Source organism: Amblyraja radiata, chromosome 17 (genome assembly GCF_010909765.2).
Source record: "Amblyraja radiata isolate CabotCenter1 chromosome 17, sAmbRad1.1.pri, whole genome shotgun sequence".
Taxonomy (NCBI): domain Eukaryota; kingdom Metazoa; phylum Chordata; class Chondrichthyes; order Rajiformes; family Rajidae; genus Amblyraja; species Amblyraja radiata.
Window position 1 is genome coordinate 28,659,578 of NC_045972.1, and position 16,991 is coordinate 28,676,568.

The 16,991-nt window shown below is 47.9% G+C and overlaps 1 protein-coding gene across 1 annotated transcript; it reads right to left on the bottom strand.

Moving 5' to 3' along the window:
- Window positions 1–5,010: 5,010 nt before the first annotated feature.
- polr2c (RNA polymerase II subunit C) lies at window positions 5,011–16,451 on the bottom strand. The gene is made up of 9 exons (XM_033035944.1): window positions 16,232–16,451; window positions 13,904–13,953; window positions 13,760–13,828; window positions 12,455–12,507; window positions 12,178–12,306; window positions 10,853–10,904; window positions 8,719–8,887; window positions 8,329–8,403; window positions 5,011–5,262 (listed from the first exon to the last, which is right to left on the bottom strand). The coding sequence occupies exons 1-9, from the start codon at window positions 16,315–16,317 to the stop codon at window positions 5,118–5,120; spliced, it is 828 nt and encodes a 275-aa protein (XP_032891835.1). The 5' UTR covers window positions 16,318–16,451; the 3' UTR covers window positions 5,011–5,117.
- Window positions 16,452–16,991: the final 540 nt, after the last annotated feature.

The following is a 16,991-nucleotide window of genomic DNA, read 5'->3' on the forward strand; positions in this document are numbered from 1 at the left end:
TTATCGACGCTTTTGTTAAACTGCACGCGTTAACCATACAGCCACACAGCACGGAAACAACTCATCCATGCCGCCGGCCACGGAAACAGCCCCTGCGGTCCAACTTACCCATGCCGACCAAGATTCTGCGTCTAAACAAGTCCCATCTGCCCGCATTTGGCTCCTATCCCTCTAAACCCCATCCATGTACCTGTTTAAATGTAATTTAAATATTGTTATGGTACCTGTCTCAACTACCTACATTGACAGCTCGCTCCATATACCCACCACTCTATGTTCGAATAAGTTACCCCTCAGGCTCCTATTTAATCTTTTCCTCCTCACCTCATGTCCTCTCGGTGATGATTCCACTACTGCGGGCAAAATAATATGTGCATCTACTTTATTTATTCCTCTCATGATCGTATATCCTCTATAAAAACAAGAAGACAGACCGGCCACGATTGAATGACAGGCTAGACTCGATGGGCTGAATGGCCTAATTGTGGTACCATGACTATCACTTCTCATCCTCCTGCGTTCCAAGGACGATGAGAAGTGCCTGCTCAACAGGCATGAATGAATGGAAGAAACACACGTTATTATCACATGTGACCTGTCAGTGAGATTCTTTGTTTTACAGACACAAGTTTGCAATGAGCCGCCATATATGGGGTGCCAACAAAGTATTCCATTTAGTCCCCAATGGTCCCTCTGTGTTGTCGGCAGCCTTCCCACGCTGGGTCCCCCCTTTGTCTCACGGCCCTTCCACGCCGGGTCCCCATTCTCTCACCGCCCCCCCACCCCTGCCGGGTCCCTCTTTGTCTCGGCGGCACGTCTGGCACCCATGAGGTCCCGTCCGACCTATGGCACTCACGTGGGCCCGTCCTCGTCCGATCATCAGCACCTGACCTCGACTGCCGGCCCCTCCCTATACCTCAGACTTCAAGTGTTCAAAAGGGAACTGCAGATGCTGGAATATCGAAGGTACACAAAATTGCTGGAGGAACTCAGCGGGTGCAGCAGCATCTATGGAGCGAAGGAAATAGGCGACGTTTCGGGCCGAAACCCTTCTTCAGACTGATAGGGGGTGGGGAAAGAAAGAAGGACAAAGGGAGGAGGAGGAGGAGCCCGAGGGCGGGCGGATGGGAGGAGACAGCTAGAGGGTGAAGGAAGGGGAGGGGGGGAGGGGAAAGCACGGGCTAGCCAAATTGGGAGAATTCAATGTTGATGCCAAGGGGACGCAAGGACCCCAGACGGAATATGAGGTGCTGTTCCTCCAATTTCCGCTGTTGCTCACTCTGGCAATGGAGGAGACCCAGGACAGAGAGGTCGGATTGGGAATGGGAGGGGGAGTTGAAGTGCTGAGCCACCGGGAGGTCAGGTAGGTTATTGCGGACTGAGCGGAGGTAAAGTCCTGACAATACCTTTGTAAATCTTCTCTTCACTCCTTCCATCTTTCCTACGGCAGGGTGACCAAAACTGAACACAATACTCCAAACGTGGCCTCACCAATGTCTTGCACAACTGTAACATAATGTCCTAACTTCTAAATACCCTGACTGATGAAGGCTAATATGCTGAGAACCTTCTTTACCACCCTATCTACCTGTGACACCACTTTTCTGATGTGGAGGCTTTAGAAAAATTGCAAAGGTTTACCAGAATGATGCCTGGAATGGTATTGGCTACTTGGATTATTTTTTCTGGAATGCCAATGGTCGCAGGAAGACCTGATAAGAGTTTTATAAAATCATAAAGTTTCCCAAACCTTATACACTTCCCTTCTCTTTCTGACTAAATTTATATAATCTCTAATTTTCCATGAACACCAAACTCTGACATCCTGTCTTTCTTCACGCAGGTATATGTTAGTCCTGAATTCTGACCAGCCAGTCTTTAAACAATTCCCATATATCAGATACCCAACATACAGACTTCATTACCAATTTCCAACCTGTATTCAAATTCACTTGGACCACCTCCGACATCTCCCTTCTGTTTCTTGATCTCACCATCTCTGTCACAGGAGATAGATTACCGTCCAACATCTATTACAAACCTACTGATTACAAATCCCGCAGCTATCTAGACTACACTTATAACCATATAACAATTACAGCACGGAAACAGGCCATCTCGGCCCTACAAGTCCGTGCCGAACAACTTTTTCCCTTAGTCCCACCTGCCTGCACTCATACCATAATCCTCCATTCCCTTCTCATCCATATGCCTATCCAATTTATTTTTAAATTATACCAACGAACCTGCCGCCACCACTTCCATTGGAAGCTCATTCCACACCGCTACCACTCTCTGAGTAAAGAAGTTCCCCCTCATGTTACCCCTAAACTTCTGTCCCTTAATTCTGAAGTCATGTCCTCTTGTTTGAATCTTCCCTATTCTCAAAGGGAAAAGCTTGATCACATCAACTCTGTCTATCCCTCTCATCATTTTAAAGACCTCTATCAAGTCCTCCCTTAACCTTCTGTGCTCCAGAGAATAAAGACCTAACTTATTCAACCTATCTCTGTAACTTAGTTGTTGAATCCCAGGCAACATTCTAGTAAATCTCCTCTGTACTCTCTCTATTTTGTTGACATCCTTCCTATAATTGGGCGACCAAAATTGTACACCATACTCCAGATTTGGTCTCATCAATGCCTTGTACAATTTTAACATTACATCCCAGCTTCTATACACTTCTTCCCACCCTGCCTCCTGCAGACTCTATCCCCTACATCTAATTCCTCCATCTACGCAGCATCTGCGCCCAAGATGAGATGTTCCATACCAGGACATCCAAGATGTTCTCATACTTTTGGGAATGGGGTTTTCCCATCTCCATCATAGATGAGGCCTTCACCCACAGCTCCGCTCTTGCTCCCCCTTCCCCCAGTCGCAACAGGGACAGAATCCCCCGTCCTTACCTTTCACCCCATCAGATGTTGCTCGCAGCATAGTCCTCCAACATTTTTGTCACCTCCAACAGTATCGCACTACTAGGAACATCTTCCTATCTCCACCCCTTTACGCAGAGACAACTCCCTCCGCTACTCCCTGGTTAACTCATCCCTTCCCTCCCCAGGTACTTTCCCTTGCAACTGCAGGAGATGCAACACCTGTCCTTATACCTCCTTCGACTCTGTCCAAGGACCCCGACAGACTTTTCAGGTGAGGCAGGGGTTCACTTGCACCTCCTCCAATCTCATCAACTGTATCCGCTGTTCCAGGTGTGGACCCCTATATATCGGCGAGACCAAGCACAGGCTCGGCGATCGTTCAGTGATCGCTGAGTACCTCTGTTCAGTCCGCCTAGGCCTACACATCTTCCAGTTGCTAAACACTTTAATTCCCCCTCCCATACTGACCTTTCTGTCCTGGGCCTCCACTGCCAGAGTGAGGGCCAACGCAAATTGGAGGAACAGCACCTCACATTTTGCTTGCAACCCAGTGGTATGAATATTGCTTTCTCTAACTTCAAGTAGCCCTGCATCCCTCTCTCTGTCGCTCCCCACCCTAGTTCTCCGACTAGTTTCACTGTCCTGATTAATTTTACTGACTATATGCCTCGTGGTCACTTTCACCTCAGGTAACAATGAACCATTCTACATTTCCTTGAACAGCACCTGCTTTGATCCGTCGTTTTCACACATTACCTGTTTATATCTCTAGGCTCCCTCTCCCCTGACTCTGAAGAAAGGTCTCGACCCGAAAAGTCACCCGTTACTTCTCTCTAGAGATACTGCCTGTCCGGCTGAGTTATTCCAGCATTTTGTGTCTATCTTCAGATACCCAACAGCTGCTCCCAGTTGATTCCAAGTTGCACTTTCTCCCAAAGTCCAGTTTTGTCCTTATCCATACCCATCTCAAAACTTACAGAATTATGATCGTCGCAGACCAAACGTTCTCACTGAAATACCAACCACTTGGCTCGATTTTTCCAAATCAAGTATGTCACCTTCTCTGGTTAGATTGATTCAAGAAACTTTCCTGGACACACCTGACAAATTATGTCCCTTCTAAACCTCTAGCACTGAGAGCCCCAGTTATTATTGGGGAAATTAAAGTAAATGTACTGTTGCTTTTACATCTTTCCATAATTTGCCTACATATCTGTTCTTCTATCTCCCGCTGACTATTGGGTGGTCTTTAGTAAAACTCCAGCAGATTGCTCCTTCTTATCTGAGCTCTACCCGTATTGCCTCAGTGATGAGCTGTCCAGGATTATCATTGACACATGGCTTGTTTCCCTCCAACTAACAAAGAAAGCTTGTGGAATTATGCACTAACAACATTTCACAATTTTAGAAATAATTAACCTCAAGCCTTAAATACTAAACACATCAAATTTCCACGGTTGGAGTCACATGGAACCACAACTGCCAGAATCTTGAGTAAAACAAAGCGCTGAGGTAGCTCAGCGGCTCAGGAGCCTCTGTGGAAGGCATGGATAGGCAACGTTTCGGGTCAGGACCCTTCTTCTGACTAGTTGGGGGGAGCTGGGAAAGTGGTGGGAGCAGGGCATAGCCTGGCAATTGTTAGATGGATATGGGCGAAGATTTTTTGTCCAAGGTTTGAGGTTGTGGAAGCAGAACTCTGAGATATATTCCTCTGACTGTAACACACAATTGTGAAATTGGTTCTCCTTGGTGAAATCCTTTTCCTGCAAAGGCCTAAAATTGTCAAACACCATGCCCATCACCCCCAAATTAAGCCCAAATCACAGCCAAATTCCACAAACAAATGCCAAACCTCTTTATTCAAACGTTCCGGAGGAGGGGTGCAGCTCCACAAGAAATGGATTCACAATCAGATGGGTTGTTACAACAAACTATGGGTTTCCATAGTCCTCAGCACCAACGATTCCTTAAAATAAATGTTTACGATCTAAATTTTGTGGTCTCTGGTCTGGCTGCATCCCTACACCAACCATAGATTTGTTCTCAGACAATACTTCCACAGGGTCCCGACTCCCCACATTCCACCTGCTGACCTTCAAAGAATTCCAGATTCATCCAGAAAAACAGCAGCAGTAAACAAATGTGAGCTTTATTGATGTTTGGAACTGAGCAAAGTATCAGGTGGATGAGTCCTGGAAGGGTTCAGTGTTGGGTTGGGGGAGAGGGCCGGCCCTGCTAATTGATGGTGAGTACGTCGCTCTGGATCTCGTGGCTCAGCATTGTCTGCAGGTCACTGAGTTTCTTCTTCAGCCCAGACAGGGCAGACAGGACTATTGTTTCTGGCCGCAGCGCTCCAGATGATTCAACGTTGAAGTAAAATCTGATGGGAACAATTTTCAAACTCTCAATGACCAGATAAAACAACACTGCAGACGTCAGGTTTCAGAACTGTACCCCTGCCCTCGTCTTCCCTTTCACCCCTCTGAAACCGCATAGCCAGGCCACCAAAGATTGGCAGCACAGGACAGGCACCACCTGCTTCTTGCCTCTCCCTGCCAGCAACATTACCCAACATTTTTCCGGATATGGCAGCAGAATCTGCAACGACAGAAAATGCTGACGTTTCAGCTCAAGCTCCTTTCATCAGAACTGAGAAAGATTTAAAGTACAAAGTTCTAATCTGTTGCTTAAGGGATGTGAATCACCTCAGCTCCTTCCTTGCAATATTTTTAGTATTGGTGCAGTTCTGGTAGCCTCATTACAGGAACGATATGAAGGTTTTGGCGAGGGTGCAGAGATTTACTAAAATGTTCCTTGGATTTAGGGGGGTTTAGCCACTGGAAGAGATTGGACAGTTGGATTGATTTCCCTGTAACACCAGAAGTTGAGGGGAGACCTGACAGAAGTGTATAAAATGATGAAAGGCATAGATAGGTAGGCAGTCGGAATCTGTTTCCAGCCTGTTCCTGTGGTGTACTAATGTTCCAAATGGGGCCTCATGTCCAATGAACAATATTTTAAACTGCTTCAAATGCAAATGAGGTAGAACATTTATGTGCAATCTGCTGGAGAATATAGAACATTACAGCGCAGGAACAGGCCCTTCGGCACACAATGTCTGCACCGAACATAATGCCAAGACCATCTCTTATCCACCTGCACATAATCCATATGCTTATCCAAAAGTTTATTAAATACCACCACTGTATGTGCCTCAACCATTAGCTCTGGTAGCGTGTTCCAGGCACTCACTGCCTGCTGCGAAAAAAAAAGCTAGTGAGGTAAAAAAAAAACTTTAAACTTAAACCCAACACTGAACTCTTCCAGGACATAAAGTTATGCCCTCTGGGTATCAGATTTTTCAATCCTGGAAAAAGGGGCACATACCCTAGGACCGTGCCTCAGAGAGCAGGAGACAGAGGATCCTTCACAGACGAGCCCTGTGATCATGGTAACTTGCTTTCACTCCAGTTCTGTGCACTGAAATCGTACAACACAGATTCTGGCTATCGACACAAATTGCATTTGCCTTCATTAGTTCCGTATCCTTCTAAGCCTTGTCTACATCTTTCTAAATGTTTCCTACATCAACGATTATACACGGACCCTAATCTTCACCACCAGCTTTCGCAGTGAGTTCTCACAGTGACCAGTGGTATACCGCAGGGATCTGTGCTGAGTCCCTTTGTCATGTGTCATCTATGTTAATGATTTGGATGAGAATCTAGGTAGCATGATTAGTGAGTTTGCAGATGATGTCTAAATTGGCACTGTGATGGACAGTGAAGATGGTTGTCCAAGGTTACAACAGGATCCAGATCAACAAGGAAAGTGAGCAAGGGAATGGTTGATGGAACTCAGCCAAGTGCAAAATAAGGCATTTAAGGAAATCGTGGCATCACATAGAAGAGTTATGATGTCATGCGGTGGGATGCAGGTGAGGCCACACATGGAATCTGATGTGTAGTTTTGGTTACCATGCTGCAGGATGGATCTGATTAAGCCTAACGATAATGATTAAGTTAAAGGTTCACAGGAATGTTACCTGGATGGGAAGGATTGTGTAATAAAGAGAGACTAGATGGGCTGGGACAGTTTTCCCCAGAGCAAAGGAAATTGAGGGGTAACCTTATAAATGTTTATAAAATCATGAGGGGAATAGATAGTCCCAGCCTTTTACCCAGGGTAGGGGAGTTTACAACTACTGGGTTTAGGTGTTAGACAAGATGGGAAAGATTTAACAGGGACCCGAGGGTCAAGTTTTCCCCATAAAGAGGATGGTGGATACATAGAACATGATGTTAGAGGAAGAGGTGGGAACAAATATAATTCAGGCTCTGCGATTCTAAATGTACAGGTCATCCTCTCATGTGCACCAGTCAACAAGTCGATGATTGATGGTCAACCATGGAACGGACACACGGTGGTTATCTGCGAACTGTTGCTGGTTGCCAGATGGTGCAATGTGCAGGTGACCTTGTCTGAAGACTGGCCCCACACCAGCGGAAAGCATGTTGGAGCCGAGGTGACAAGGAAGAGGTCATAACCTTACCCCACCCCCGGGGATAAAATGTCAAAGATTAGAGGGTGTAGGTTTAAAGCGAGAGAGCAAAGTGTAAAAGAGATGTGCAGGGAATGTTTTTTTTTTATGCCTTGCACATGCTGCTGGGAGTAGTGTTGGAGGCAGTTACAATAGTGGCATTTGAGACACTTTTAGATATTAAATGATGATATGAAGAGAATGGAGGGATATGGATTATGCACAGGCAGGTAAGAGTTGGTCTTGGCATTATGTTTGACACAAACATTGTGGACTGAAGGGCCTGTTGCTGTGCTGTACTGTTCAATGATCCCCCTCACCTCAGACTTACTCTCTAAATCTTGAAGACTGTGACCATCCATTTTCTCTATGCCCCTTATGATTTAACATTGTCTGCAAGGCCACCCCTCAGCTTCCTTTGCTTTAGGGGAGAAAAGTCTCTGCCTCTCCTTGTAACTCAAGCCTTCCAGTCCTGGAAACATCCTCCTGAATCTTATATACACGCTTTTCAGCTTAATGACACCCTTCCTCTGGCTGTTTTATAGAGTTGCAACGTGACATCCCAACTACTGTACTCAATACCCTGACTGATGAAGGCAAGTGTGCAAAAAGCCTTCTTCACCACCATCCACCCGTTTACCAACTTTTAGAGAAGTCGGTACCTGCACCCAGAGGTACCTCTGTTCTACAGAAGTTCACTGGAGCCGAACATTTATGTTCCACATCTGCCATTCCTTGGCCCACTTTCCCAGTTCACTTAGACACTCTAAAGAACCCGAAATAGCAGTATTGTTGGGGGGTGCATTTACATGGCACTCGGCGCAGTGTAAGGAGAGCTGTATTGGGAGGATAGAGTGTACTGTGTTCCACTGGGGGGCGCTGAGTGTGTAGGACCAGAGTGCTCACCGTTCAGGTTTCCCATTGGGGTCATAGGGTGCCTGGATCTCCTCGTCGTCGAGCTCCGAGTACTCGCTCTTAGGCCTGCAGGTTCCATAAAAACATGGAGAAAAAAAAGTCTTGTTCTGTCAACATCCGGTCTCACCCTGTCCCTCCTGCCCCTCCACAGATCTGGGAAGCACCCCAATGACCGGGGATGCCAGTCCCCCCCAGCAGACCAGGGATGATCCCTCCCCCCCCCCCAACAGACCGGGAACACCCCTCCACCCCGCGGACCAGGCACGTCCCTCCACCCCGCAGACCGTGGATGCCCCCCCTCTTCCCCCCCCCCCTACAGACCAGGGAGCCCTCCAATTCTCACCCAAGGGGTGGTGGGGATTGTCATAAGGCTGGCCCTACCATTCCTCGGGCTTGGGAAAGACGGTGTGCCGCAGGGCGTTGTCGGGGTCGTACTCGAACGAGACGCCTGCCGTCGGGTTCCATTTGGCGTGCTCCTTTCCAAAGCCCTTCTTAGCATAAGCTCGGAGCCGCAGCTCCTGACCTTTCCGCAGCTTCACAATCAGGATGTCTGAGGGAGGCAGTTAGGAACCTGTTCATTAATGGTCCCTCTTCCCTCAACAGTTGCCTCCCCCTGCCCAGAACAGACCCTCTTTCTCCACCCCAGAACACTTCCATATCCTGCCCTAGAACTATCACCCTCCTCAATATTTTCGACCCTCGCCAAAACATTACCTCCTCTTCCTCCAGAACATGCCCGTCCCCTTCCATTCCCTTCCAGAACTGTCACTACTCTGCAGATCGCCCAGACGCGGGGGGCCCAAACGCCGCCGGCCATGGGAGTCAAGATCGTCCCGTCAACGGAAGGCTCGCGGCCCCCGACCACAGGAGAACAAAGAAGGGAAGAGATTGAACTTTTGTTTTGCCTTCCATCACAGTAAGGAATGTGGAGCAGTCACTGGTGGATGTTAAGTTAAATTGTATTTTGTGTGTTCTGTTGCTTTTCATTTGTATGACTGACTTGGCAAATGAAATTCTTCGTATGTTGCAAAACATACTTGGCTAATAAAGTATTATTGTATTGTATCTTCCTTCAAATGCTCTCCCTTCCTCACAACAGAGTCCCTCCACCCAATCCCCTCTCTCTTATCTGTACACACTCACGGGAACGGCCCACCCCTCCAGATCTGGCACAGAAAGTCCAGCAGTGATGATCAGAGGAAATAGATGACACAAATTCAGTTGGTGGACTGATCCAGATTCAAGGATTCGATGGCTAACCTAGATGAATATTCCACCACTGTCACAAACTTCATCAGCAAATATCTAGAGGACTGAGTACCAAAGAAAATGATACATGTGTTCCAAAACTGAAAACCATGTATGAACCACAAGGTCCAATTCCAGGTAACTCCTAGTCTGCAGCATTCAAGTGAAACGTTCCCAACCAGCACAAGAAATCTATCTATGGCCTTCACAGAGATACTTAGGAAGACAAGAAGGAATTCGGACCAAATTGGAGTCTTGGGACAATGACATGGTTACCCGTGGATTGTTGCGGGGCTTGCGCTCTATAACCGGCTATAGAGCAAGGGCAGGAAGTATCGCTGGCAACAATGCATCCCTCCCCCGATAAACTCAATGTATCTTACCCATACTCTGAACAGAAGGTCGGTGGAGGAATATCACCCACCCCACCAGTCTCGGGTGCAATGGTTACTGTAGCAGACGTAAGATTGACCTTCCTGAGAGTGAATCCATAGAGAGCAACTGGTCAGGATGAAATTCCTGGCCATTTCCTCAGGATCTGAGGAACTCCAGGGCGGCACAGCGCCAGAGATCCTTACTACTGATGCTGTCTGTGTGGCATTTGTACATTCTCCCTGTGACTGCGTGGGTTTTCTCCAAGTTGTCTCCCACATTCCAAAGATGTGCAGATTTGTAGGTTAATTGGCTTCTACAAATTGTCCCTAGTGTGCGGAATAGAACTAATGTGAACGGGTGACGATGGTCGGAGTGGACTCAGTGGGCCGAAGGGCCTGTCTCTAAGTTGTATCCATGTTAACCTGTGTGGACCAGCTGGTATTCCCAAACACCTTTAACTACTTACTACTCCTTTCCGATCTATGATACTATGCATGTTCCCCTTTGCTCTATCTATTGTACTCGAGTCTGAATTGATTGTATTTATGTATGGAATATCTGATATATTTGGAGAGCATGCCCATCCAAGCTCTTCGCTGTAACTTGGTCCACGAGACAATAATAAACCTGACAGTTCTGTCCCCCTACCCCCAAAAACTCTTCTCCCTCGTGGAATCCTGACCCCTCCCTCTTACTCAGGAACCCTGCCTACCACCTCCTGGGAACCTCCATGCTTCCCACAAACCTCATCTCTTTCACTCCTCCCTTGGAAGCGTCCCTTCTTCAGAAACCTGCCCTGCCCCATCCATTCCCATATGAACATCCCCTTCTTCCCACCCCCCGGAACCCTGTCCCCTCCCTCCAGAAGCCCCAACTGCTAGCCTTTCCTCACCATCTTGTTCCACGTAGTCATTGGGATCATTGTCTCGGCTCCGCGACGTTACCTGGTTGAAGCAACAGAGATAGACACAAAGTGGTGGAGAAACTCAGCAGGTCAGGCAGCATCTCTGGAGAAAAAGGATGGGTGGCATTTCGAGTCTGGATCCTTCTTCAGACTTCTTAAGTAACAGAGGTGGAGACCTGGTGACATTGATGATTACTTACTAAATAACCAAAGGTGAGCCTGTCCCTGACCTACACACAGCGAGCAGCAGACAGCGTTCGAAAGCAAGGCCCAAATCAACAAACCGGACCTGGGCAGGTCACTCAGTTTTGACTACACAGTCTGACAATGTGACCCAAAGTTAACAATCAGATCAGTGTTTAAGAAAGAATTGCAGATGCAGGAAAAAACAAAAGGTAGCCAAAAATGCTGGAGGAACTCAGCGGGTGAGGCAGCATCTATGGAGCAGTGTGTGTGCAAGGAAAGTCCGACAGGAGCGTAACTCCTCGTAACATGGAAGGTAATTTTTCTGACTACGATCAGAAAGGCACAGAAGGGGCAGCGGGATAGCACAAGCCCAGATTACTAGCTAAATTTACAGTGTCATTTTTATTGGAAAGGAATCACGTTACTCAAACCTAAGAGTAAGATTGTTCCAGGATTGAGGTTAGATAGTAGACGGTGCAGATTCCCAGGGCCAAAGGGCCCATTTCCAGACTACTTTCCTGGTAGCTGTGATTCCTTAATTGCACACAAGAGGGTGTCACAGTGGCGTAGCAGTAGAGCTGCTGCCTTACAGAGCCAGAGACCCAGGTTCGACCCGGACTACAGGGGCTGTCTGTACGGAGTTTTTTACGTTCTCCCTGTGACCGCATGGGATTTCACCTGGTGTTCTGGTTTCCTCCTGTACTCCAAAGATGTAGGGGGGAGGGGAAGACAATGGAGGACCCGGCGTGGAGGGACCGCCGTGAGGGACGGTGTGCGGGAGGGGGGGTGCATCCTAGTTTTAGAATCCTCTGCCCAGGGGATAAGCCTGCATTTGTTTGTTTGTATGTTCATCATTCCGGTTAAGGCACTGTGCACATGGCGCTTGTCTTTTTTTCGCTTTTAATTTCAAAGTATGGGTAAGATACATTGAGTTTATCGGGGAGGGATGCATTGTTGCCAGCGATACTCCCAGCCTTTGCTCTATAACCTAATCTCTGGTGTTTAGTTTAGCATTGAGCAGGGGGTGATTGCTGGCTGGTGAGACTCCGTGGGCTCAAGGGCCTGTTTCAGCGCTGTATCTCGTAAAGTGTGAAGTATAAAGAGCAGGATAACTGCAAAGCACTTACTGGGATAACACGGGAATTGTTAGACAGCAGGTCCCTGGAGGTAACATGCCGTGTCTGATCTTCGTTACACTTAACATCCAGAGTCAGCTCCACGGAACATTCTGGGCAGAACTCATCACATGTACAGTCCTGTGATGGAGACAGCAGTCAGTAACACAGTCATCAGGTGTACATTGATATATGTTGTACCAGCTCTCACTTGCAACCCCAACCAATAATATAACACTCAATCTTGCGCCACTAGTCCCACATACATCCTTTCACACATACCACTTACCCTGGAGTACTGCATCTTATCCACAATATCATCACTTGTTAGAGGAATCAATCCTAAAACAAAATAAAACAAAGCTGAAACAAGCACAGCAAGTTCAATGGACACAGTGTGGTTGACAAAGTATTTACAGCACAGAGACAAGGACAGGAGACACAGGGATCTGTACATGCTGGAATTTTGAGAAAAAAAGAGGTGCTGGAGGAACTCAGCAGCCCATCTCTAGAGAACACGGATAGGCGCCATTCCAGGTCAGAACTCTGCATGGTGAGTCCGAAAAAAAGTTCAGAACTGAAATGTCACCGATCCATGTTTTCCAGAAATGCCATCTGGCCCACTGAGTTACTCCAACACTTTGTGTTTCTTACAGAGAGACAAGGATATACAGTCTTAGCCGCCCAATTTAACAACCAGTGAACATCTGCCATGACGTACTGAGACATTTCTAGGTGAGCACCCCACTCACTCGCCTCCATCTGTGTTAAAATACTTGCTCTGCACGTCTAAACTTTGCCCCTCTCTCCTTAAAGCCATGCCCTCTAGTATTTGATTTTTCCTATCCCGGAAAAAATATTCTGACTGTCTACTCAATCTATGCCTCATAATTTTATATACTGTTATGAGATCTCTCCGCATTCCAGAGTAAATTGATCCAAGTCATAAGGTCATAAGTGAAAGGAACAGAATTAAGCCATTCGGCCCATCAAGTCTGCTCCGCCATTCAATCATTGCTGATCTATCTCTCTCTCCTAACCCCATTCTCCTGCCATCTCCCCATAAACCCTGACACCTGTACTAATCAAGAATCTATCCATCTCTGCTTTAAAATTATCCATTAACTTGGCCTCCACAGCCTTCTGTGGCAAATAATTCTAGATTCACCACCCTCTGACTAAAGTCTGTCCAACGTCTCCCTGAAGCTAATACCCCCTAATCCACCACTGTCCTCTACCAGTAAGCCAGTTCCGAATTCACACATCTAAGTCACTGTTAGTCACATGCATCTTAATCTTGAGTATAAACTTATCATGGGGGATTTTATCAAATGCCTTGCAAAAAAAGACAACATCCACTGCCCTACCCTCATCGATCACATTTGTCACCTCCTCAAAAAACTCAATAAGACTTATGTGGAATGACCTGCCAGAAGAAGTGAGCAGATACAATAACAATATTTAAAAGATATTTGGGCAAGAACATGATAGGAACGAAATGAACCAAACAGGGATAACTGGGACTCGCTTAAATTGGGCATGGACGAGTTGAGCCATAGGGACTGTTTCCATGCTGTTTGATTCTATGACTCACCAATTCTGTGTGCAATGAATTCATCGTGGAGAACCGAAGAATTTGCATCGATCTGAACCCAGTCGATTGCTGCAAAGAGAAAACACGTGTGAGATTCCCCGACTTGGTGAGGACGGCGAGTGCAAACAATGAATGCCAACTCACCCAACGTAGCTACTTCGGCCATCAGAACTCTGCGCAAAGCGTTGGCCACCCTGCAACACACATGTGGAGAATTCACTGCTGAGGTACGACCCTGGGACCCACACACAGACAGATATCCACATACCCCAATATCGGAACAAAGCCCAGAGTCGGGCAACGACACCTCCACCTCCCAGACTGACATACTGCAACACCACCATCCATCCATCATCCATCTACAGAACGTCACACCAAACATTCTCCCATTCCCTGGAAAGATTCCCACCGGACACCTCCAACCCCAGAGCACCGTAACAACCCCAGAATGGGACAAACCCCCCTCCCCCCTCTAACACCCCAGACGGATCTCCCTCTGCACACCACCACTGCATAATGACCCCGACACCTCAACCCCCCGATTGTCCCCCCACACCCCCTAGACACTCACAGTGGAAGTCTGACCTGCTATATCCGAACTGGGATATTTGCTAGTGCTGCTCGGATGGAATTTGTCATACACGTCGACGAAAGTTGTATCAAGCTGTACGTAGATGACCCTATTAGAGGAGATCCTGTTGGAAAACAAGTTTCCAAGCAACTGAAGTGTCCGTGGGGAAGTGGTTTCGACCCAGTGACCATTGGGCCTGTCCTACTTCGGCGATTTTTCGAAAAACTGGCAACTGGAACGACGACTGTCAGAGTGGAACACACATACACACACACATCGCTTCCTTCACCAGTCCGTTATGCAGGTGTGGTACAGGGCAAGCGGGGGGGAGCGCTGTCTGAGTGAAATTCACATGGTGCAAAGCCACTGTGATACAGACACACACTGCAATGAACAGGAAGGTTGGCGCTGTAATTAAGAAGCTAAAAAGCACAGTGTACTCCTTTAAAAGAGGGGGTGGGAGGGGGGGAGAAGGGTGAGACAGGGGGGAGAAGGGGGAGAGAGGGAGGAGACGGAGTGGAGACAAATTTTAAGAAGCCAGAGATACACGGTTGTGAAACTCGGCTGACATTGACATTACCGGTCGGTTATCCTTGGTCTGAAAACTACTGTTTATGTTATTTCCCCCCAAATGAGCCAATGAAATTCACCGGTCAGCACCGGCTACAACCTATGAGAACCTAAGAGAACCTTCGACCTCCTGGCAACCCAGCTACGGCACGAGAATTCTCGCTACTCTCCATGGCGGCTTCATTCTAGTCGATATCAACATGTTGATAAAATTCGCAGTGACCATAATGAGGCCATGACTAGATCCCAGAATGTGGGAACTCCTCATGACCATGAAGGTGACCCCCCGGCAACCATCCGCAAACATGTGGCGACTGCATAGTCTCCTGCAGTTGCCCAAGTGGGACAGGTCCATAAGTCTACTAGTTTAAATTAGTTATGGAAAAAGATGGATCAAGTTTTTCTTTCTTTCATAAATCTTCCATGGTTTAGTGCAGCAACACTGGCAGCTACAGCAATTATATGCTCCACCTGCATGATATGGGATGTCAGCGAGACTTCCAGTATCCCTGAGCACAACACACCTGGGAGGTGTGTCTAGCTGCAGCTTCTCACAGACCCACGTTGGGGGACTGGAGCAGCAGCTGGATGGCCTCAGGATCATTCTGGAGATTAGGACATTCGGGAGATAGGACATCGAGGTGGTTGCTGCTCGGGTACAGGAAGAAAGTAGATGGTGACCACTAGAAAAGAAAGTAGGCAGAAAGAGCAAGGATCGCCTGAGGCCATTTCCCACAATAACGGGTATGCATGACCCTTTGGATTCTGTAGGAAGGAACTGCAGACGCTGGTTTAAACCGAAGATAGACACAAAAAGCTGGAGTAACTCAACGGGTCAGACAGCATCTCTGGAGAAAACGAATGTGACGTTTCGGTTCTTCAGAAGGGTCTCAACCCAGTTTCCTTCCAGAGTTGTAGAAGGCTGACTTTATAGAGATTTATAAAATCATGAAAGAAGTAGACAAGGTGGATGATCAGTCTTATACCCAGGGGAAGGGTGTCTTAAACAAGTGGGCAGAGGCGTATGGTGAGTGGCGAAGGTTTAAAGGTGGTCTGAGAGGCAAGTGTTTTACACCGAGGCTGGTGGGAATATGGAACGAGCTGCCACAGGCAGGGTACAATTACTGCATTTCAGAGACATCTGGACAGTGGGTGGAAAGGAAAGGTTTAGAGGGAATTGGGCAACACGCGGGTAACTGGTACTAGCTCAGGTGGACAAGTTGATCGGCAGCAACGATGTGGAACCGCTGTCCTTGGTCGGTCAGTCAGTCCCCTCTTCACCGTGGCCGTGCTACTCCTCCCCCTCACGCACATCCTTCGCCGGTACTCACGACAGCTCCGTATTCTCCACGATGAACTTCACGTTCTCGTCCGTTAGCTCGGTGATCCGCACCGTCGGCTGGCTGGCGTACGGCATGGCGGCGACCAAGGATCAGGCAGCGGCCCCGTCTACCAAACACAGCCCTCCCCCACCGGGCCTGGATCCTGCTCCCTACCCGCCGAACACTGCGCGCCAAAGCCGACCTTCCGTTTCCCGGCGAGCCCCGCGCCGCAGTCCCTGCGCTTCTCAGGCCGCCCGGGAGAGGGCAGCACCACCTCCAGTTTACATGTCCAAGAACAAGCACCTTCGGCCCGTCACCTCGCCCAAAGATCTTATAGCGGAGCATCTTTGACCTCGCCTGCCTCCATTCCCAGCCTAACATCACCCTCACCCATACCACCCCCTCTCTATGTCTGTAACTGATCTGAACCCCCTTGTATCAGTTGAGAACAACGAAAAGTAACTGTAGGGGGAAAGATTTTATGGGAATCTGAGTGGTAACCTTTTCCACACAAAGGGTAGTGGGCGTTCACGGTGGTACAGCGCTAGAGTTGCTGCCTTACAGCAAAATGCAGCGCCAGAGACCCAGTTCAATGGGTGCTGTCTGCATGGAGTTTGTACGTTCTCCCAGTGATCTGCGTGGGTTTTCTCCGAGATCTTCGGTTTCCCCAAAGACGTACAGGTTAAAGGTACACAAAAATGCTGGAGAAAATCAGCGGGAACTGCAGATGCTGGAAAATCGAAGGTACACAAAAATGCTGGAGAAACTC

Excerpts from the sequence above, each read along its gene's own strand:
- polr2c (XM_033035944.1), bottom strand. The coding sequence starts at position 16,317 with ATGCCGTACGCCAGCCAGCCGACGGTGCGGATCACCGAGCTAACGGAC. Across the intron at positions 13,829-13,903 it reads GGCCGAAGTAGCTACGTTGG|CAATCGACTGGGTTCAGATC; the intron begins GTGAGTTGGCAT and ends TTCTCTTTGCAG. Across the intron at positions 12,508-13,759 it reads ATTCATTGCACACAGAATTG|GATTGATTCCTCTAACAAGT; the intron begins GTGAGTCATAGA and ends ATTTTGTTTTAG.